Below are 23328 nucleotides of genomic sequence, written 5' to 3' on the forward strand. Positions count from 1 at the left end.
CTGCTGCACCCTCCGCTGATGTTCCAGCGGTGCCCCTTCCTGAGCACTCTGCGCTGCAGCCACGCTACAATGTGCGCCCGGTGTCTCCGGTCCGGGCCACGGGCATTAACACTAATTGAGCCCACGGCTCGGGCATAGTCATAACTACGCCCACTTGTCCGGGCCATGGGCAGTAACACTAATTGAGCCAGTGGCTCAGGCCTAGTCATAAACTTCCGGAAGCTCCTCCTCCTCTCTACTCCCAGTCTCTCATCTGTCACCGCGCGCTCCGTATGCAGGCCAGAGTGGACCTCTCTGCCAGTCACCCTGCTGCTGTCTGCTCCAGCTGTATCTGCAAGACCTGCTTCTCTCTGGACACAGGGACCTGGGTCGTTTTCTAACTAGACACTGATACTAGGAAAAAACTAAAGAAATAAGACCAGGTCTGGACAGCTCCAGACCTGTGTCTGCCTCCTGCTGACACTAAGCTAAAACTGAGTTGCTCAGAGCCAGGAGGTGGGTATATCCTTCCGAGAGGAGCAGACTTTCTTTAGTTTTTTGCCTAGTGTCAGCCTCCTAGCAGCAAGCAGCATATACCCATGGTCCTATGTCCTCCAATGAAGCGCTCGAGAAGAACCCACTATATGTCACTGTTGCTGCAGGGATTATAGAAAATCATATAGATAAACTTCAATTTCATTTTTTTTTTTACTTGAAAGTTTTAACTGTGCCCCTAAAGACTTACTGTGAGGTCTGAGCTGTAGAACCTTTAGAAAATATTTAGGTAGGAGGACACCATCTGCATTCCCAGGTGTGAGGAGGACATGGTTAGCAGACCAGAAGAATGGGATTTGATCTATAAAAGCAAAACAGAATGAAATATGTATCTGATATACTTGGGCGTTAACACCACAGAACTACATGGACTACCCCCACAACAGCTATTCATTGTGCAATGTGGCAATGTCATTTTTAAAAGTCTTAACATAATGTTCTTGCATCGAAGTTTTAACCTTTTGATTTCATTTATTCTAGAATGATATTGTGTGAAAAAGTCTTATGTCTGATTATGAGTGAAATATTGCATCGCTTATATAACATATAGGAATAAAGAACAGACTCACCTGATATGGCTTTTGGAAGGTCTATAAATATTGCTACTTCACAGTCCCTACGCATGCCTGCAGAAAGACATATTGACCATTATGTCAATTTACAATGCTGACAAGCATACTCAGTAAATGAGCCAGTAACCACTTAACAGTGGAATTTGCCAGACGCCACTTATATCGTGTCACAGTTTAATGAATGTCTCCCAATGCTCTGTACCGCTCATGAGGTTCCTTCCCCGGTGACTTAGTACACAATGGCTGTCCCAGGAGACCAGTTTATTTTTCATCTGAAAATGCATTTACTGCTGATAGGCCAATTAAGTCATTACAGGAAGCAATAATAGTATTAGCATAATAAATAAGAAACACAATAGCTGAAATTATTATGTACAGCATTGATTCCTTTGATTAGGCAGATGCCAGAAAAATAGCACAGCCATCTCCATCTAGCATAAAAATGTTGTCTGGAGATTCCAAGTATAAAAAAACAGACATGTCAGGAGGGCAAGAACATATTTTAAAATGGCAAATTTCACTTCAGGATAAACTCTTATCAAATACAGATGATAAATGGGAGATAAAGGAGATTTTTTAATCTATAATGAATAACTATACAGCTAAATATATCCTACATGGCTGACATCTGATGTTAAAAGAGCAATAAACAACAAAAATAGCATGTAAACTCTTAAGGACGCAGGGCGTACCTGTACGCTGTGACCCCGCATCACACCGGGTCGGTCCCGGCTGCTATTCATAGCTGGGATCCTGAGCTAACAGTGCGCGGCACTGATCGTTGTGCCACGCGCTATTAACCCTTCAGACGCGGCGATCAAAGTTGATCGCCGTGCTGAAAATTAAAGTAAACGCTTCCTGGCAGCTCAGTCGGGCTGACCAGGACTATCGTGATAAAAACGCGATGTCCCGATCAGCTAGGACGCGAGCGGAGGTCCCCTTACCTTACTCCGTCGCGTCCGATCGGCGTTTGATTGTTCCATGCCTGAGCTTCACGCTTGAGCAATCAAGCCCCTATTACGCTGATCCATGCAAAGCTATGGCTTTGCAGGGATCAGGGTAAAAGATCAGTGTGTGCAGTGTCATAGCCCCCTATGGGAGCTATAACACTGCAAAAAAAAAAAGTGAAAAAAAAAAAGTTAACAAAAAGGTAATTTAATCCCTTCCCTAATAAAAGTTTGAATCACCCCCCTTTTCCCATAGAAAAAAACTGTGTAAATAAAAATAAACATATGTGGTATCGCCGCGTGCGTAAATGTCCAAAATCTAAAAATATATTGTTAATTAAAACTGCACGGTCAATGGCGTACGCGCAAAAAAATTCCATAATAGCATATTTTTGGTTTTTCTTTTAATCAAAAGCGATCAAAAAGTCCGATCAATGCAAAAATGGTACCAATAAAAACTTCAGAACACGGCGCAAAAAATGAGCCCTCATACCAGCCCATACACGGAAAAATTAAAAAGTTTAAACATAAATTTTCCTGCATGTAGTTATGATTTTTTTTCAGAAGTACGACAAAATCAAACCTATATAAGTAGGGTATCATTTTAACCATATGGACCTACAGAATAAAGATAAGGTCATTTTTACCAAAAACGGAAGCCCCCAAAAGTTACAAAATTAAATTTTTTCTTCAATTTTGTCGCACAATGAATTTTTTTTCCGTTTCGCCATGGATTTTTTTTGTAAAATGACTAACGTCACTGCAAAGTAGAATTGGTGGCGCAAAAAATAAGCCATCATATGGAATTTTATGTGCAAAATTGAAAGCGTTATGATTTTTAGAAGGTGATGAGGAAAAAATGAAAATGCAAAACCGGAAAAACGCTGAGTTCCTTAAGGGGTTAAATAATACAAACCTGTGGGGTCAGCATTAGCCTTTAAAAATTACAAAGAGCTTAATAAAATCTGTAAAAGTGGAATTAAAGCAGAAAAAAAAATCACAAAGGCAGGCGGCAAAAGAAAGCAAAAAAAAAAAAAGAACACAATGACATGGCATGTAGGACCCCTAAATACTCATAATGGGGAGGTGGTCACTGGGAATCATAAGGCCGAGCTACTGAATAGGTTCTTTAGTACTGTATATAGAAAGGAAGAGGGAGGAGCTGGTTATATATCAAGTAATGTACTGAACTGGATTATTGTAGATATGGTCCAAAGTAAATTAAATAAAGTGAATGTAAGCAAAGCTCCTGGACCAGATGAATTATACCCAAGAGTTCTTAGAGAAATCAGTTCAGTTATTTCTGCGCCCTTGTTCATGGGAGGGACTGGCACAAGGAGAATGTGGTGCTAATCTTCAAAATGGGCTCTAGGTCTTCCCCAGGTATTTATAGACTGGAAAGCTTAAAGGGGTATTCCAGGAAAAAACTTTTTCTTTTATATCAACTGGCTCCAGAAAGTTAAACAGATTTGTAAATTACTTCTATTAAAAAATCTTAATCCTTTCAATAATTATCAGCTGTTGAAGTTGAGTTGTTGTTTTCTTTCAGTCAACAGTGCTCTCTGCTGACATCTCTGCTTGTCTCGGGAACTGCACAGAGTAGAAGAGGTTTACTATTGGTATTTGCTTCTAAACTGGGCGGTTCCCGAGACACGTCATCAGAGAGCACTTAGACAGAAAAGAACAACTCAACTTCAGAAGCTCATAAGTACTGAAAGGATGAAGATTTTTTAATAGAAGTAATTTACAAATCTATAGTGCAAAGAAAGAAATATTGTCCGCACTCACAGAGCCGATAGACGTGTTCGCTTTATTGAGAACTTGCAGGTTCCATAAAAAGCCAATATCAAAAAACACCCGAGTGTAGGGAGGGGGAGCTGCTCCGGGAAAGGAGTCTAGGAGCGGCTGTCAGGAACAACAGCACCGTTTCGCGTTATCCACGCATCTTGTGGTTCCTGGCTCTCTGGCTCACCTTACAGGTATATATTGGAGATGGGGAGGGGAGGGAGGGGAAGGAAAGGATAAGGGAAAGGGGGAGGGGAGGACAGGTGCACCCATCACCAATACAAAGAAATGCTATAAAGGTTAAAAACAATAATTTGTATATAAAAACAGAGATGACAGCACAAAATTAATTATACATGGATATCTGTATTATTATTTCTAACTCCAATACTATATTATAGGAATGAGCTAAGATCATTTCGATCATTGAAGCCCATGGGCCCTAATGCTTTGAATTTTATTATCCACTTAGCTTCGCTCTGAATTAACTTTTGGTGTCTATCCACACCCTGCGGTTGTAGAGGGATATGTTCGATGCCTGCAAAACGCATGCATTCAAACTTGCCCTCATGTATTTCATCTATGTGAGAAATTAACCGTGTTGCTCCTACTTTTGATTTCAGTAATCAAAAGTAGGAGCAACACAGTTAATTTCTCACATAGATGATATTGGTTTTTATGGAACCTGCAAGTTCTCAATAAAGCGAACACGTCTATCGGCTCGGTGAGTGCGGACAATATTTCTGTCTTTGCACTATATATACAAGAGACTGTCTTTCCTGCATGTCCAGCACCGCCTATCTAGCCACACACAATTTACAAATCTGTTTAACCTTCCAGAGCCAGTTGATATATATAAAAAAAAGTTTTTTCCTGGATAACCCTTTAACTCCAGTGGAGAAATTTTTTTTTTTTTTTTTAAATCAACTGGTGTCAGAAAGTTAAACAGATTTGTAAATTACTTCTATTAAAAAAAATCACAATCCTTCCAGTACTTATCAGCTACTGTTTAATACAGAGGAAGTTCTTTTTGAATTTAGTTTCTGTCTGTCCACGGTGCTCTCTGCTGACACCTCTGTTCATGTCAGGAACTGTCCAGAGGAGGAGAGGTTTGCTATGGGGAATTGTTCCTGCTCAGGACAGTTCCTCAACATGTGTATACAAGAGAAAGCTTCAGTGATAGGAGCAGGAGTACTTCGGCGCTGAACGGACCCAGGACACGGCAAGGTAGGAAGGTAAAATCCAATTTATTCGATGCAACGCGTTTCCCTGCGCAAGCGCAGATTCATCAGGCATAGCAAGTGAGGGGAAAGGGCAGGTATAAATAGGACCAAGTTAACCACTTGGTTGCCAAACATTAACCCATAAGAGGCATACAATATTCACAATCTTATAAAAAATACATTTAATACATAAAAACAAAGTCTGGCTAATAGAGTATAAAATAAATATGAATAAATATGAACAAAAAATATCTAAGTAAACAAAATATATTAATTAGCAAAATAATAACAGAAATTATTATACACAGAATATATTTATATATTATACAAATGAGTATATAACAATATATAAAAAATATACCTAATTATCGTACATTTTCAATATTCTCATTTAATCCCCGCGGGGAAAGTGTAGATAACTTGAAAATCCAAAACGATTTGCGATTAATTAATCGCTGGAATCGTTTAGGACAGTCACTCGGTATAGTTTCCAGTATAATGAGGGACAATGAATCCACATTACCTGGGTGACTAATTGTAAGGTGACGTGAGACGCTATGTAATAAAAATTTGTTCTTTATATTAGAGCGATGTTTGCACATACGTGACCGCACCATCTGAATGGTGCGGCCAACGTACTGCAAACCGCAACTACAAGTAAGTAAATAAATGGCAAACTGTGTCTCACAATTTAATGTATGAACAATGGGGAATAGTTTCAAAGTTTGTGACGACTGAAAGGAAACAACTTTATTATTCCCTATCATTCTACAGCATAAACATTTAGTTTTTTTTTACACGCAGAGCAACCTATGTGTGGTAAATACATATAACTAGCATTCAACCTAATATTTTTGGTTTTTATTCTATTAGGAGCTATAAGACTTTGCAGATTTTTTGCTCTTCTAAATGTGATTTGAGGGCACCTTGGCATGCCATGTCTTTCAGGATGGGATCACTTGTAATAATGGACCAGTTTTTATTTTTTATATTTTTTATGGTGATCGCTTCATGATTATAATCGGTAATGAAATTGAACCTATATTTATCATATATATCTTTATTATGTTCACATTTTTTGTTTCTGTTTATAACTAATTCGCTCTGTTTCATATCAATTATTTATGGGGGCATTTGAGTGTGTCCACTATACTCGCCATTTATTTATTTTTTCCGTAGATTTATAGACGATTTATTATTTGGACTGGGTCAGAGAAACAAGCCACCGAATTTGTAAATGAATTGAATAGTAACACATGGGGCATCCAATTTACCCTTAATTTATCTTCTACCCCCATACAATTTCTGGATTTAGAGGTTATGAATGCTGATGGCAATATAGTTACTAGAACTCAATTTAAAAAGGTAGACGTCAATAGTTTTTTAAATTTCAACAGCGCTCATTATCCTAAATGGCTCAAGGGGGTCCCATACGGTCAATATTTACGTATTAGAAAAAATTGTACATCTGATAAAGATTTTAAAGAACAAGCCAATATATTAAGAACAAGATTTTCTGCAAAGGGATATCCGAAAGGGCTGCTGACATCAGCCTATCATAAAGTCATTGATATGAAACAGAGCGAAACAAAAAATGTGAGGATAATAAAGATATATATGATTAATATAGGTTCAATTTCATTACCGATTATAATCATGAAGCTATCACCGTAAAAAATATTTTAAAGAGAAACTGGTCCATTATTACAAGTGATCCCATCCTGAAAGACATGGCATGCCAAGGTGCCCTCAAATCACATTTAGAAGAGCAAAAAATCTGCAAAGTCTTATAGCTCCTAATAGAATAAAAACCAAAAATATTAGGTTAAATGCTAGTTATATGTATTTACCACACATAGGTTGCTCTGCGTGTAAAAAACTAAATGTTTATGCTGTAGAATGATAGGGAATAATAAAGTTGTTTCCTTTCAGTCTACACAAACTTTGAAACTATTCCCCATTGTTCATACATTAAATTGTGAGACACAGTTTGCCATTTATTTACTTACTTGTAGTTGCGGTTTGCAGTACGTTGGCCGCACCATTCAGATGGTGCGGTCACGTATGTGCAAACATCGCTCTAATATAAAGAACACATTTTTATTACATAGCGTCTCACGTCACCTTACAATTAGTCACCCAGGTAATGTGGATTCATTGTCCCTCATTATACTGGAAACTATACCTAGTGACTGTCCTAATCGATTCCAGCGATTAATTAATCGCGAATCGTTTTGGATTTTCAAGTTATCTACACTTTCCCCACGGGGATTAAATGAGAATATTGAAAATGTACGATAATTAGGTATATTTTTATATATTGTTATATACTCATTTGTATAATATATAAATATATTCTGTGTATAATAATTTCTGTTATTATTTTGCTAATTAATATATTTTGTTTATTTAGATATTTTTTGTTCATATTTATTTTATACTCTATTAGCCAGACTTTGTTTTTATGTACAATATGGATTTTTTATAAGATTGTGAATATTGTATGCCTCTTATGGGTTAATGTTTGGCAACCAAGTGGTTAACTTGGTCCTATTTATACCTGCCCCTTCCCCTCACTTGCTATGCCTGATGAATCTGCGCTTGCGCAGGGAAACGCGTTGCATCGAATAAATTGGATTTTACCTTCCTACCTTGCCGTGTCCTGGGTCCGTTCAGCGCCGATGTACTCCTGCTCCTATCACTGAAGCTTTCTCTTGTATACACATGTTGTGGATTCCACACCAGGAGGGCTGCAGACGGACCATTGTATCCCAGCGTTTTCCATTGTTGTGTATGCTGTTGTATGTTACACAACCACCCAGGGTGAGCAGTTACAATTAGATTTCACTCTCCCCTCCCCCCCATCTCCGGTGGTATTACCCTATGGAGCGCCTTCTCTTCTGCTTTCAGGACAGTTCCTGACATGGACAGAGGAGTCAGTGGAGAGCACTGTGGACAGACAGAAAAGAAATTCAAAAAGAAATTAACTTTCTCTGTATTATACAGCATAAGTACTAGAAGGATTAAGATTTTTTAATCATAGTAATTTACAAATCTGTTTAACTCACTGGCACCAGTTGATTTAAAAAAAATAGTTTTCCACTGGAGTACCCCTTTAACATGCATTGTGGGAAAATAGTTTGAAGGGTTTATAGGCACTACATACAGGAATACATAGGAGGCAATAGAATTAGAAGTGATAGCCAGCATGGGTTTACCAAGGACAGAAGTCAAACCACCGTAATTTGCTTTCATGAAGATGTCAGCAGAAGCCTTGACAGAGGGATGGCTGTGGATATAGAGGGAGATTTATCAAAACCTGTCCAGAGGAAAAGTTGACCAGTTGCCCATAGCAACCAATCAGCTCGCTTCTTTCATTTTGCAGAGGCCTTGTTAAAAAAGAAAGAAGTGATCTGATTGGTTGCTATGGGACACTGGGCAACTTATCCTTTGCACAGGTTTTGATAAATCTCCCCCATAGTGTTTTTGGATTTTGCAAAGGTGTTTGACACTGTCCCTCATAGACGTCTGATAGGTAAATTAAGGTCTTTAGGTTTAGAAATGTTATTTTGCAACTGGGTTAAAAACTGGTTTAAGGACCGATGGTGGTGGTCAATGATTCATACTCTGATTGGTCCCCGGTTATTAGTGGTGTACCCCAAGATTCAGTAGTTGGCCAACTTTTGTTTAACTTATGTATTAATGATATGGAGGATGGGATTAACAGCTCTGTTTCTATCTTTGCAGATGACACTAAACTTTGTAGTACAGTCTAAAGAGGATGTGAATAAGTTATAAGATGACTTGGATAGACTAAGTGTCTGGGCATCCACTTGGCAAATGAAGTTCAATGTGGATAAATGTAAAGTTATGCATCTGGGTACTTATAACCTCCATGCATCGTATGTCTTAGGGGGGATTAAACTGGCAGAGTCACTGGTAGAGAAGGATCTGGGTGTACTTGTAGATCACAGACTACAGAATAGCATGCAATGTCAGGCTGCTGCTTCCAAAGCCAGCAGGATATTGTCATGTATTAAAAGAGGCATGGACTCGAGGGATAGGGACATAATACTTCAGATTTATAAAGCATTGGTACGGCCTCACCTAGAATATGCTGTTCAGTTTTGGGCACTGGTTCATAAAAGGGATGTTCTGGAGCTGGAAGTGGTGCAGAGACGCCCAACTAAACTAATAAGGGGCATGGAACATCTTAGCTATGAGGAAAGATTAAAATAATTACATTTATTTAGTCTTGAGAAGAGATGTTTACAGAGGATATGATCAACTTATTTAGGTATATAAATGACCCATACAAAAAATATGGGGAAAAACTGTTCCAGGTAAAACTCCCCCAAAAGATAAGGGGCACTCCCTACCTCTGGAGAAAAAATGGTTTAGTCTCCAGGGGTGACAAGCTTTCTTTACCATAAGAACTGTGAATTTATAGAACAGTCTCCGTTGGTTAAAATTGATAGATATATGTCTTTTTTCAACTGTACTAACTATGTAACTATAAAATTCCAAAGTGTGCACTGTGCAGTGGAATCCCATTGCCATGGAATTTTGGATGGAATTTCTGTAGTGTAAACCTAGCTTAATGAGCTGAATGGAGATTGCTAAAAAGCTAGGGGGTAAAGCACATAACAACACACTTCTGCCTGCTCATTCTATTGATCGGTAGGTGTCTAAGCACTGAGACCTCAATTAATTGTCAAAAGTATATATATATATTTTTTTTTTAAATGACAGGGACACTTTAACCCCTTAACGACAATGGACGTAAATGTACATAGTTACATAGTTAGTACGGTCGAAAAAAGACATATGTCCATCAAGTTCAACCAGGGAAAACGCACCATGACTTACATTTAAGCTCCGGGATGATCGCGAGCACTGGACTGGCAGGTCCCAGCTTCTGTCAGCAGCCAGGGACCCGCCGGTAATGGTGGACATCAGCGATCGCGCAGATGTCCGCCATTTACACCTCAGATGCCATGAACAATACAGATCACAGTATGTGCAGCACTTAAAATGGATGATCGGATCGCCCGTAGCGCTGCCGCGGGGAGCCGGTCATCCATAATGGTGGATAGAGGTCCCCTCACCTGCCTCCAGCCATCTCCAGGGGTCTTCTGCTCTGGTCTGAGATCGATCAAGTGATTGCAATAAATAGTCCCCTATGGGGACGTAAAAGGTGTAAAAAAATTAAAAATAAAGTCAGAAAAAATGTAAAAAAATAAATAAAAATAAAACATTTATTAGAAGTTTTATATAGGCAAATGTGGTATAGAAAAAAAAATTAAGATCATGGAGCTAAAAATTTGCCCTCATACTGCTGCTAATAAAAATGAAAAAGTTATAAGTCGTCAAGATAGAGGGATTTTAAACGTACTAATTTGGTTAAAAAGTTTGAGGTTTTTTTTTTTAAGCGGTACAATAATAGAAAAGTATGTAATCATGGGTATCATTTTAAACGTATTGACCCAAAGAATAAAGAAAACATATCATTTTTCATGTAAATTGCACAGCGTGGAAACAAAACTTTCCCAAATTTTGAAAATTTACGGTTTTCTTTACAATTTTGCCACACAAATAGTATTTTTGGTTGCGCCATACATTTGGTGATGTCATTACAAAGGACAACTGGTCACACAAAAAACAAGCCCTCATAAACACCTGTGGATGAAAATATAAGAGAGTTATGCAAAAATAAAATTGGCCTGGTCCTTAAAGGGTTACTCCACCCCTAGACATCTTATCCCCTATCCAAAGGATAGGGGATAAGATGCCAGATCGCCGGGGTCCCGCTGCTGGGGGCCCCCGGGATCATTACTGCACAGAGCGAGTTCGCTCTGCACGTAGTGACGGGCAATACAGGGCCCTCGTGACGTCATGGCCCGCCCCCTCAATACAAGTCTATGGGAGGGGGCCAGAGCCATGACGTCATTCTGCTCCGTCCCCTGTATCACCCGTCATTACAGCAATGATAGCGCGGTGCCGCAGCAGCGATCCCGGGGGCCCCCAGCAGTGGGACCCCAGCGATCTGACATCTTATCCCCTATCCTTTAGATAGGGGATAAGATGCCTAGGGGCGGAGTACCCCTTTAAGGAGTTAAGGATAACTAACAAAAGTTCTTCATCAAAGCCCCTACAGTTCACATAAATCCATGGAAAAAATGTAAGGCATGCCCTTAGATTTCTGCTGCAGAAAAATTATATGTTGCAGATTCAGGTGAGGTTGCAGACCCCTACAATGCCTGGGCATGCTTCTGATGAGGTGGAGCATGGTCTCCTGAGGGATGTCCTCCCAGACCTGGACTAAAGCATCTGCCAACTCCTGGACAGTCTCTGGTGCAATGTGGCGTTGGTGGATGGAGCGAGACAGGATGTCCCAGATGTGATCAGTCGGAATCAGGTCTGGGGAACGGACGGGCCAGTCCATAGCATCAATGCCTTCCTCTTGCAGGAACTGCTGACACACTCCAGCTACATAAGGTCTAGCATTAGGAGGAACACAGGGCCAATCGCACCAGCATATGGGCTCACAAGGGGTCTGAGGATCTTATCTCGGTACCTAATGGCAGTCAGGCTACCTCTGGAAAGCACATGGAGGGCTGTGTGGCCCCCCCAAAGAAATGCCCCCCCACACCATTACTGACCCACTGCCAAACCGGTCATGCTGGAGGATGTTGCAGGCAACAGAACATTCTCCACGGCGTCTCCAGACTCTGTCACATGTGCTCAGTGTGAACCTGCTTTCATCTGTGAAGAACACAGTGGCGAATTTGCCAATCTTGGTGTTCTCTGGCAAATGTCAAACGTCCTGCCAGGTGTTGGGCTGTAAGCACAAAGCACAACCCCCACCTGTGGATGTCGGACCCTCATACCACCCTAATGTAGTCTGTTACTGACCGATTGAGTGAACACATGCACATTTGTGGCCTGCTGGAGGTCATTTGGCAGGGCTCTGGCAGTGCTCATCCTAGCACAAAGACGGAGGTAGTGGTCCTGCTGCTGGGTTGTTGTCCTCCTACGGCCTCCTCCGCATCTCCTGATGTACTGGCCTGTCTCCTGGTAGCAACAACAAAAGAAACGCAGTACGCACTCACCGCTACCGTAGCTGTATCCGGTCCGGGAGTCCGGGGCTCAAGGTCTAATGAGCTGCATGCGGGAATGCTCGGAGGCAACGCCGACAGTTTCGTACGTCAGGTGCGTACTTCTTTCGGCCTCCGGATACAGCTACTGTAGCGGTGAGTGCGTACTGTGTTTCTTTAGTTGTTTCTACATGATACTGTTCAGCTTTGTATGCACCCTGCAGGCCGTCACATCCACGAGGACCCGTTTATCCTTGCTTGATCGCCTAGCTATCGTCATCCAGCCCTGTGTCTATCACCAGTATATTACGCCAGTGTGCCCTCCCCATTTACAGCTCTCAGTGATCTGTCTCCTGGTAGCGCCTCCATGCTCTGGACACTACAATGACAGACACAGCAAACCTTCTTACCACAGCTCGCATTGATGTGCCATCCTGGATGAGCTGCACTACCTGAGGCACTTGTGGGGGTTGTAGACTCCGTCTCGTGCTATCACTAGAGTGAAAGCACCGCCAGCATTCAAAAGTGACCAAAACATCAGCCAGGAAGCATAGGAACTGAGAAGTGGTCTGTGGTCACCACCTGCAGAACCACTCCTTTATTGGGTGTATCTTGCTAACTGCCTATAATTTCCACCTGTTGTCTGTTCCATTTGTACAACAGCATGTGGAATTGATTGTCAATCATTGTTGCTTCCTGAGGGGACAGTATGATTTCACAGAAGTGTGATTGACTTGGAGTTACATTGTGTTGTTCCCTTTATTTTTTTTGAGCAGTGTATCATAATGGCCCTGATTTACTTAAGAGTGGAGTGTAGTTTTCTTTGTGCGTTTTAATTCCCTACAATTTTTTTTCCACAGTATTGACTAAGGTTTCCATACATTTTGCTATTTTTACACATGCTCTGATCTGTGGGGTTTTCCTCAGCTCAAATCCACTACAATTTCTGTGGAAACCTTAGTAAATGTGTCAGGTTCTTGAGAAAATGTCGGTAACATGCTCCCTTTTCGGAGACCACACCCCTTTCTCAGGGTTTCTCAGTAAAATGGAGAGTTAGCCAGGTTTGCAATAGTAAATCAGGGCCAATATCTTAATTTCTGTGAAGACACTTTCTGCCTTTATGCCTGGAGTTTCATTAGAAAAACATTGGGGGAATTTATGAATAGTTTTACCCTGTTTTTTTTTGCTGTTCTTTGACACAGTGATCTTTTGTGCCAAAGTTTTGCAATTTATCATTTAGACAGTTTTTCTTAACCCCTTAATGACCCAGCTATTTTTTTTTTCTCCTTACATTCTAAGACCTATAACTTTAGTATTTTTCGATGGACAAAGTTGTTTTAGGGCTTATTTTCTGTGTCACAAGTTGTACTTTCCACAAACACTTTTTTTTTTATCATACAATGTATTACAAAGCCCCAAAAAATTATATGTAGGGCAAAATTGAAAAAAAAATATGGAATTGTACAATTTTGTAGGCAATAATTTTTTGGAGTTCAAAATACAGAAAATGTGACATGCCATATTTACTCTATGGGTCAGTATGATTCCAATAAGACAAAACTTGAATAATTTTTGTTTCATTTTATGGTTAAAAAGAAAATTTAAACCTTGAAAAAAATGTTCTCAACTCTATAACTTTTTTATTTTCCACCTACGGAGCTGTGTTAGGGTTTGCTTTCTGTGTCGTGAGCATTTATTACAGGAGGGATGTTTTAAATATTTTTTTAAACATTTTACACACTTTTTTGGCCCTCCTAGGGGCCTATAATAAGCCATCATCAGCTGGCATACATATATCAATGTAATGCTGTTGCATTACACTGATCCATGAAATCTGTGCTCGATTGCTAAGGGCTGCCAAAGGGAGCCTTAAGCAATCAATGAGCCAGGAAAGATGCCTTGGGCAAGGAAAGGCCTCGGGCTTCCCTACAACCCATAGCCTATGGGACCACTAGATACCAGGGAATAGCAGCTTTTAATTTTTAAATGCCGTGATCTGTATGGATCACGGTATTTAACCAGTTAAATGACGGACATCGGAGCGATCTATGATGTCCGTAATTACAGGTAGATGTCAGCTGCTGATCATGATGCGGACCCACCCGCAAGCCCTTGTCATTTCCGCCCACCCGACCCATGACGTACATGTATGTCATGGGTCGGGAAGGGGTTAAAAAACATTCCAAGTCATTATTTCAGTAGATATCATGCAGTGTTCAGGAATTTATGATTTGCTAGTAGTCACATCTTTTGGCACAACTGCTCTAACTGAAGTGAAAATCTAAGTCAGCCTTGACTTGTGTTACAAAACTGTCTGTGGACAGCATTAAAAAGCTGCACATTTTGTTGTACTGGTTAAAATGTTGCACAAAAAGTGGGAACCATACAAAATGGAGTACTGTAGTAAGTAAGAAATGTGATCAGCACCATATTTATCACATGCACTGCACCATGTAATAAAGTTGATAAAGGCAGAAAGTTTCCACCACACAAATTTAGGTAAAAGTACATGCACCAACACCAATTCACACAATTTTCACATAATGTTGAACAGCTTGCCCACATTAGAGGTGTGTACAGAGGCACAGAAATTCTTGTAAGGCCATGTTCATACAAATTCTTTTATTGAAAATTCTTCATTGGGATCCACGTTTCTTATTGTAATCTTTACCATAGTTTACACGGTCAAATTAGCAGCATTAAAAATTAAAGTGTTCAGCAGAAATCGGAGAAAAAAAACCATCATACCCAGTCATGCAGACAGGAATAAGATACTCCTGATTTTGGCTAAAAAAATCTGACCAGAATAGTATGCGAGTCCAGATTATGGAGGCACATGGAGACCATATGTGTCTGTTATATGGGAATATAAGGACTCTCTGTGTCTCTGCTCCTTGCACATGACCCTAGAGTGCGCATGAGGTCTAGAGGAGCTTTTATTCAGGTCTTGTGGAAGTTCCTATGTGCACTGGACATTTGGTTGTGGAATGAACTGCAACAACCCTCACGGAAAACCAGTTTTCACAGTCACAGTAATGCAATGGATACAATCTGACAACTTGAATTACATTGAGTTTTTTTAAGTGGATTTTCCGGCTAGTTCTGGGGTAAAGGTACATTTCATGCAATGTGTCATTTCTGAATACAATGCCTGTTTTATGTTTTTTTTATTTTTTAAAGGAACCTGTCATCACTTTCACACTGCCTAAATCAAAAGTCGTGGGGACAGTTTGTGACAGCTTCACCCTTTCCCACTAATCTTGACTAATAGAGCTCTCTATGTTTTGGTATAGGGAGATATCTATCAAGCCAAGCAGGCATAGTTCATAGTAACATAGTTCATAAGGTTGAAAAAAGACCAGAGTCCATCTAGTTCAACCTATATCCCTAATAAGTCCCTACTGAGTTGATCCAGGGGAAGGCAAAAACCCTCATACGAGAGGTAAAAATTCCTTTCCGACTCCAAATATGGCAGTCAGAATAAATCCCTGGATCAACGTTCTGTCCCTATAAATCTAGTATACATAACCAGCGATGTTATTTTTCTCCAAGAATGCATCCAGACCCATTTTGAACTCTTTTAACAGAGTTCACCATGACCACCTCCTCAGGCAGAGAATTCCACAATCTCACTGCTCTTACAGTGAAGAAGCCCCGTCTGTGGTTGTGTAGAAACCTTCTTTCCTCTAAACGTAGAGGATGCCCCCTTTGTAATATATACAGTCCTGGGTATAAATAGATCATGGGAGAGATCTCTGTACTGTCCCCTGATATATTTATACATAGTTATTAGATCTCCCCTAAGCCTTCTTTTTTCTAAACTAAATACATTTCTGTGTACTGTAGTCCTCCCATTCCCTGTACTACTCTGGTTGCCCGTGTTTCAAAACCTCTCCAGCTCCACTATATCTTTCTTGAACACTGGTGCCCAGTACTGTACACAGTATTCTATGTGTGGTCTGACTAGCGATTTGTACAGCGGTAGAATATTTTCTTGTCGTGAGCATCTATGCCCCTATTGATGCACGCCATGATTTTATTTGCCTTGGCCGCAGCGGCCCGACACTGGTCACTACAGCTAAATTTACTATTAACTGAGACCCCTAAGACCATTTCCATGTCAGTCGCCCCAAGTGTTCTCCCATTTAATATATAACCTCATCCTGGATTTTTCCTCCCCATGTGCATTACCTTACATTTATCAGTGTTAAACCTCATCTGCCACTTCCCAGCCCAAACCTACAACATATCCAGATCCATTTGTAACAGTGCACTGTCCTCTATAGTGTTTACTGCTTTACAGAGTTTAGTATCATCTGCAAAGATTGCTACTTTACTATTCAACCCCTCTACAAGGTCATTAATGAATATATTAAAACAGAACAAGACCCAAGACGGACTCCTGTGGTACCCCACTAGTAACAGTCACCCAATCAGAATAAGTACCATTAATAACCACCCTCTGTTTCCTATCACTGAGCCAGAGAGAAGCCACAAGGGACTGCCACTACTTGTGGTTTGGGCTTCATGCAAGTAATGACAGATTCCCTATAATAACAAGTGCTGCTTGATCAAACTACACACAGGGCTCTATGAGGTTATCAACAAGCATGAATCACTAACCACTGATCACACCCTCTCCTTCTCCTGGAAGCTGAGTAGAAAGGTGGATATGTGTTCTCTTCATACGAGAAAGGCCACAGCGGAGAATTGAAGGCCAGTGATGGAGATATGTCCCGTGTATGGCTTGTGGAGGAAGATCTGCTCCTAACGGCGTGAGTTCAACTTCCACCTATAAACAGAAGACATATGAAAAAACAGTAATGTCTGCACATTCATTTTGATTAACATTATTACTATAAAAAGGCGTTTTATAGGTTTGGACTGTGGAACGCTGACTGTCAACTACTAACAAAACCAAGATACCTTTATTGAATGTCCTTGGTTTGCTCGGATTTCCAGTATTCCCTCGTGTTCAGAGGTTCTTATGGTAAACCGCTGCTTATCATTACAGCTGACTACACGTTCAATGTCACTCTGAGAAAAGGAGCGAAACTGATGCAGGGAGAGCAGGAAGGAAACAGGAACAAAGCCATCTAAGAATGAGAAGATGTCATCAGAGAGCACTGTTGCCAGACAGAAAACAACAACTCAACTTCAGCGGCTGATAACTATTGAAAGGATTAAGATTTTTTAATAGAAGTAATTTACAAATCTGGGAAAAAAATTAAAGTATATACCAGTCCTCAAGAACACTCGGAATATAGAATATAAGAAAAGAGATAGTGGATCTAATCAGGATTTAATTTGATTTGTTGATATGTATATAGATATGTCAATAGCCAATAACTCTGCAGGGCCCTTTCAGGAATGAATTGGTAATTGTTCAATAAAAAAATGTAGGTATAAAAATACAAGTAAAATAAAACAGAAAATGCACCAATTATTATCATAAATGTCCACTACAGTGGTAAGCAACGTGTATCTTTTGGTTAATGGTCACTCTTGGTCACAGTTATTAAGTCCAAGGAAATGCAGATCCTAAATGAGTGAATGACCTCCTGTGAACTCCTATGAAATCCTCTGAGTCACAGTTCAGTAATGAATGAACTCCTATGAACTCCTGTGAGTCATATCAGTTACTATTGCTACAATTGACTACAGTAACATTCACAGCAATTGTAGCAGCGGTTTTGTTGCAATCGTGGGATAGATAGTATCGGTGCACAACACCACTCACCCTCCTTCTCGGCTGTTAATGATCCCGGCAAGCAGCGATGTCCACAGGTAGCGATCTCAGCATACCGTGATGTCCTGTAAGGTAGCGATACTCCCGGGCAGCGATTTCAGCAGACCGCGATGTCCTGGAAGTGAGGAGAGCTGGATGCAGTGCCGGTCTGGGTCGTAGCTGGGGCGAGTGGTTCTCCGGTGGGCTGTGAGTGTCCTGGGCTGGCACAGAGAGGTGTCCGGCCTGGGGAGGACGTGTCCAGGAACTCTGCTGTCCAGGGCTGTGAATGGAGGGGTGGAGACAGCTGCGTGTGTGAATGATGCGCTAGCTGCGTGCGTGTTGAAGGTCCCAGTTCTGTGGGCAACCAGCAGTTGCTAGCTACGATGAGTGGATATAGTCTCTTTTAAAGTGGTATATACTTGGATGATAAGGTGCTTTTAAGAGTCAGACGCGTTTCAAGGCTTGCGGGCCTTTTCTTCAGTGACAATATGTATGCCCAGTAATGGGGTCTATATTTATAAGGTCTAACATGGTGATGTCATGTTGATTGGGGGTGGCTACTAAACCATGGAGCCTGGCTAGTTCAAGTTGGGTATAAAAACAGAAATGGATCCAATAGAGTAAGTAAAAGAAGAAATAAAAAGAGAAAGAGGGGGATATAATGAACTATCTATGGATTTGTATATATATATATATATATATATATATATATATATATATATATATATATATGCCTATATAGGTAAGATATAAATTAAGTGTAAAATGAATATATATATATATATATATATATATATATATATATATATAGGGTAAATATACATGTTTAAAAAGGTGCAATATGTGATGATGGATTGAATTAAAATGTAAATGATAAAAATGAGGATGTATATTGGTGGAGATACAGTATTGTGTAATAAATTGGATGTATATATTTGAGATCAATGTGTAATAGAGTGATGTATAGAATAAAAATGATGAAACAATGATAAAAATGATGGCATAAAAATAGAGCCTGGGGCAATATATATGTAGGGGTAAAAATATAGCAAAAAACGTAGGGATAAAAATATAGTAATATAAATAGCATAAAAAATAATATGGATATGAATGACAATATGATGGAATGAAAAGAGTTTTTCTATATCAGAGTTTTTCTCCTTGTCCAGAACCCTTTCCCCCTCCCCCCCCCCCATTCCCTTATATGCCATTATTGTATACTGTATTTTTATGCTGTTTTAGGTTCCTGCTACATTTTTATGTTATATTATTTTATCATATTCATATTTTTTCATAATTTTGTTATATATTTTTTCTACCATATTTATATCACATATTTTTTATCTTTACACAAGTTGCTATTTTTTGCCCCCATATACATGTTATTTCATTGATCTCAAATGTATACTGTACATCAAATTTTTTACACAATACTGTATCTCCACCAATATACATCCTCATTTTTATCATTTACATTTTAATTCAATCCATCATCACATATTGCACCTTTTTAAACATGCATATTTACCCTCTATTTGTATCCATTTCACACTTAATTTATATCTTATAGGCATTTTTATATATATAGAGCAAACATAGAAAAAAACCACACCTGCACTCACCGCAAGGGTACCGCAATTCCGGCCTCACTCAAACGGTGCCTACAATCCACAATCGGGCATATCAGAAGTGGAGCGCTCAGAGAAGGCATTTTTATATATATATACAAATCCATAGATCAGTGGTTCTCAACCTTTTTGGCGACTGTACCCCCAAAGGCTGAAAGTATGTCCGCGGGTACCCCCTCGCACAGAACTTGCGCACGAGGGGTACCCGCGGACAAAAGGTGTGTTCTTACCTTTATACTAATGCATCCCCCCTCCATCTTTATCCCCTTGTGTCATTATTCCTCCTCCATCTTTATCCCCTTGTGTCATTATTCCTCCTCCATCTTTATCCCCTTGTGTCATTACTCCTTCTCCATCTTGATCCCCTTGTGTCATTATTCCTCCTCCATCTTTATCCCCTTGTGTTATTATTCCCCCTCCATCTTTATCCCGTGTCATTATTCCTCCTCCATCTTTATCCCCAGTGTCATTATTCCTCCTTCATCTTTTTCCCCTTATGTCATTATTCCCTCCTCCATCTTTATCCCCCTGTGTTATTATTCCCCCTTCATCTTTATCCCCTTGTGTTATTATTCTCCCTCCATCTTTATCCCCTTGTGTTATTATTCCCCCTCCATCTTTATCCCCTTGTGTTATTATTCCTCCTCCATCTTTATCCCCTTGTGTTATTATTCCCCCTCCATCTTTATCCCCTTGTGTTATTATTCCTTCTCCATCTTTATGCCCTTGTGTTATTATTCCTCCTCCATCTTTATCCCCTTGTGTCATTATTCCTCCTCCATCTTTATCCCCTTGTGTTATTATTCCTCCTCCATCTTTATCCCCTTGTCGCATTATTCCCCCCTCCATCTTTATCCCCTTGTGTCATTATTCCCCCCTCCATCTTTATCCCCTTGTGTCATTATTCCCCCTCCATCTTTATCCCCTTGTGTTATTATTCCCCCTCCATCTTTATCCCCTTGTGTTATTATTCCCCCTCCATCTTTATCCCCTTGTGTTATTATTCCTCCTCCATCTTTATCCCCTTGTGTTATTATTCCTCCTCCATCTTTATCCCCTTGTGTTATTATTCACCCCTCCATCTTTATCCCCTTGTGCCATTATTCCTCCTCCATTTTTATCCCCTTGTGTTATTATTCCCCCTCCATCTTTATCCCCTTGTGTTATTATTCCTCCTCCATCTTTTTCCCCTTGTGTCATTATTCCCTCCTCCATCTTTATCCCCTTGTGTTATTATTCCCTCCTCCATTTTTATCCCCTTGTGTTATTATTCCCTCCTCCATCTTTATCCCCTTGTGTTATTATTCCCCCTCCATCTTTATCCCCTTGTGTTATTATTCCTCCTCCATCTTTATCCCCTTGTCCCATTATTCCCCCTCCATCTTTATCCCCTCGTGTTATTATTCCTCCTCCATCTTTATCCCCTCGTGTTATTATTCCTCCTCCAGCTTAATCCCCTTGTGTTATTATTCCTCCTCCATCTTCATCCCCTTGTGTTATTATTCCTCCTCCATCTTTATCCCCTTGTGTTATTATTCCTCCTCCATCTTTATCCCCTTGTGTTATTATCATCCAATATGGCAAGAGGGGATCAGATGGAGGGGGAATAATAACACCAGGGGATAAAGATGGAGGAGGAATAACGACACAAGGGGATAAAGATGGAGGGGGAATAATAACACCAGGGGATAAAGATGGAGGAGGAATAATGGCACAAGGGGATAAAGATGGAGGAGGAATAATAATACAAGGGGATAAAGATGGAGGAGGGAATAATAACACAAGGGGATAAAGATGGAGGGGGGGGGGGGATAATCAACCCTCCCCCCTCCATATTAATCCCCTTGTGTTATTATTCCTCCTCCATCTTTATCCCCTTGTGTTATTATTCCTCCTCCATCTTTATCCCCTTGTGTTATTATTCCTCCTCCATCTTTTTCCCCTTGTGTCATTATTCCCTCCTCCATCTTTATCCCCTTGTGTTATTATTCCCTCCTCCATTTTTATCCCCTTGTGTTATTATTCCCTCCTCCATCTTTATCCCCTTGTGTTATTATTCCCCCTCCATCTTTATCCCCTTGTGTTATTATTCCCCCTCCATCTTTATCCCCTTGTGCCATTATTCCTCCTCCATCTTTATCCCCTTGTGTTATTATTCCACCTCCATCTTTATCGCCTTGTGTTATTATTCCCCCTCCATCTTTATCCTCTTGTGTTATTATTCCTCCTCCATCTTTATCCCCTTGTTATTATTCCTCCTCCATCTTTATCCCCTTGTTATTATTCCTCCTCCATCTTTATCCCTTGTCCCATTATTCCCCCTCCATCTTTATCCCCTTGTGTTATTATTCCTCCTCCATCTTTATCCCCTCGTGTTATTATTCCTCCTCCATCTTTATCCCCTTGTGTTATTATTCCTCCTCCAGCTTATTCCCCTTGTGTTATTATTCCTCCTCCATCTTCATCCCCTTGTGTTATTATTCCTCCTCCATCTTTATCCCCTTGTGTTATTATTCCTCCTCCATCTTTATCCCCTTGTGTTATTATCATCCAATATGGCAAAAGGGGATCAGATGGAGGGGGAATAATAACACCAGGGGATAAAGATGGAGGAGGAATAACGACACAAGGGGATAAAGATGGAGGGGGAATAATAACACCAGGGGATAAAGATGGAGGAGGAATAATGGCACAAGGGGATAAAGATGGAGGAGGAATAATAACACAAGGGGATAAAGATGGAGGGGGAATAATAACACCAGGGGATAAAGATGGAGGAGGAATAATGGCACAAGGGGATAAAGATGGAGGAGGACTAATAACACAAGGGGATAAAGATGGAGGAGGGAATAATAACACAAGGGGATAAAGATGGAGGGGGGGGGATAATCAACCCTCCCCCCTCCATATTAATCCCCTTGTGTTATTATTCCTCCTCCATCTTTATCCCCTTGTGTTATTATTCCTCCTCCATCTTTATCCCCTTGTGTTATTATTTCTCCTCCATCTTTATCCCCTTGCGCCATTATTCCCCCTCCATATGTATCCCCATGTGTTATTATTCCCTCCTCCATCTTTATCCCCTTGTGTTATTATTCCCTCCTCCATCTTTATCCCCTTATGTTATTATTCCCCCTCCATCTTTATCCCCTTGTGTTATTATTCCCCCTCCATCTTTATCCCCTTGTGTCATTATTCCTCCTCCATCTTTATCCCCTTGTGTCATTATTCCTCCTCCATCTTTATCCCCTTGTGTTATTATTCACCCCTCCATCTTTATCCCCTTGTGCCATTATTCCTCCTCCATCTTTATCCCCTTGTGTTATTATTCACCCCTCCATCTTTATCCCCTTGTGCCATTATTCCTCCTCCATCTTTATCCCTTTGTGTTATTATTCCTCCTCCATCTTTATCCCCTCGTGTTATTATTCCTCCTCCAGCTTAATCCCCTCGTGTTATTATTCCTCCTCCATCTTTATCCCCTGTGTCATTATTCCTCCTCCATCTTTTTCCCCTTGTGTCATTATTCCCTCCTCCATCTTTATCCCCTTGTGTTATTATTCCACCTCCATCTTTATCCCTTTGTGTTATTATTCCCCCTCCATCTTTATCCCCTTGTGTCATTATTCCTCCTCCATCTTTATCCCCTTGTGTCATTATTCCTCCTCCATCTTTATCCCCTTGTGTTATTATTCACCCCTCCATCTTTATCCCCTTGTGCCATTATTCCTCCTCAATCTTTATCCCCTTGTGTTATTATTCACCCCTCCATCTTTATCCCCTTGTGTCATTATTCCCTCCTCCATCTTTATCC

At 40.3% G+C, this 23328-nt stretch overlaps 1 protein-coding gene across 8 annotated transcripts in view; it reads right to left on the reverse strand.

Moving 5' to 3' along the window:
- The window catches only part of TRPT1 (tRNA phosphotransferase 1), a 54575-nt gene that overhangs the window by 4990 nt on the left and 26257 nt on the right, over positions 1-23328 (reverse strand). For 6 of the 8 annotated variants that reach the window (XM_056527271.1, XM_056527268.1, XM_056527266.1 and 3 more), the window contains 4 exons: positions 17085-17254; positions 16782-16950; positions 1104-1160; positions 725-835 (listed from right to left, as the gene is read on the reverse strand). In XM_056527271.1, coding sequence (XP_056383246.1) covers positions 725-835; positions 1104-1160; positions 16782-16950; positions 17085-17254 — 507 coding nt within the window. Of the gene's footprint in view, positions 1-724; positions 836-1103; positions 1161-7941; positions 8011-9916; positions 10242-16781; positions 16951-17084; positions 17255-23328 lie in introns of those variants that run through there. The other 2 variants (XR_008845343.1, XM_056527272.1) reach the window with 2 other exon arrangements.

Source organism: Hyla sarda, chromosome 6 (genome assembly GCF_029499605.1).
Source record: "Hyla sarda isolate aHylSar1 chromosome 6, aHylSar1.hap1, whole genome shotgun sequence".
In the NCBI taxonomy this organism is placed as follows: Eukaryota; Metazoa; Chordata; class Amphibia; order Anura; family Hylidae; genus Hyla; species Hyla sarda.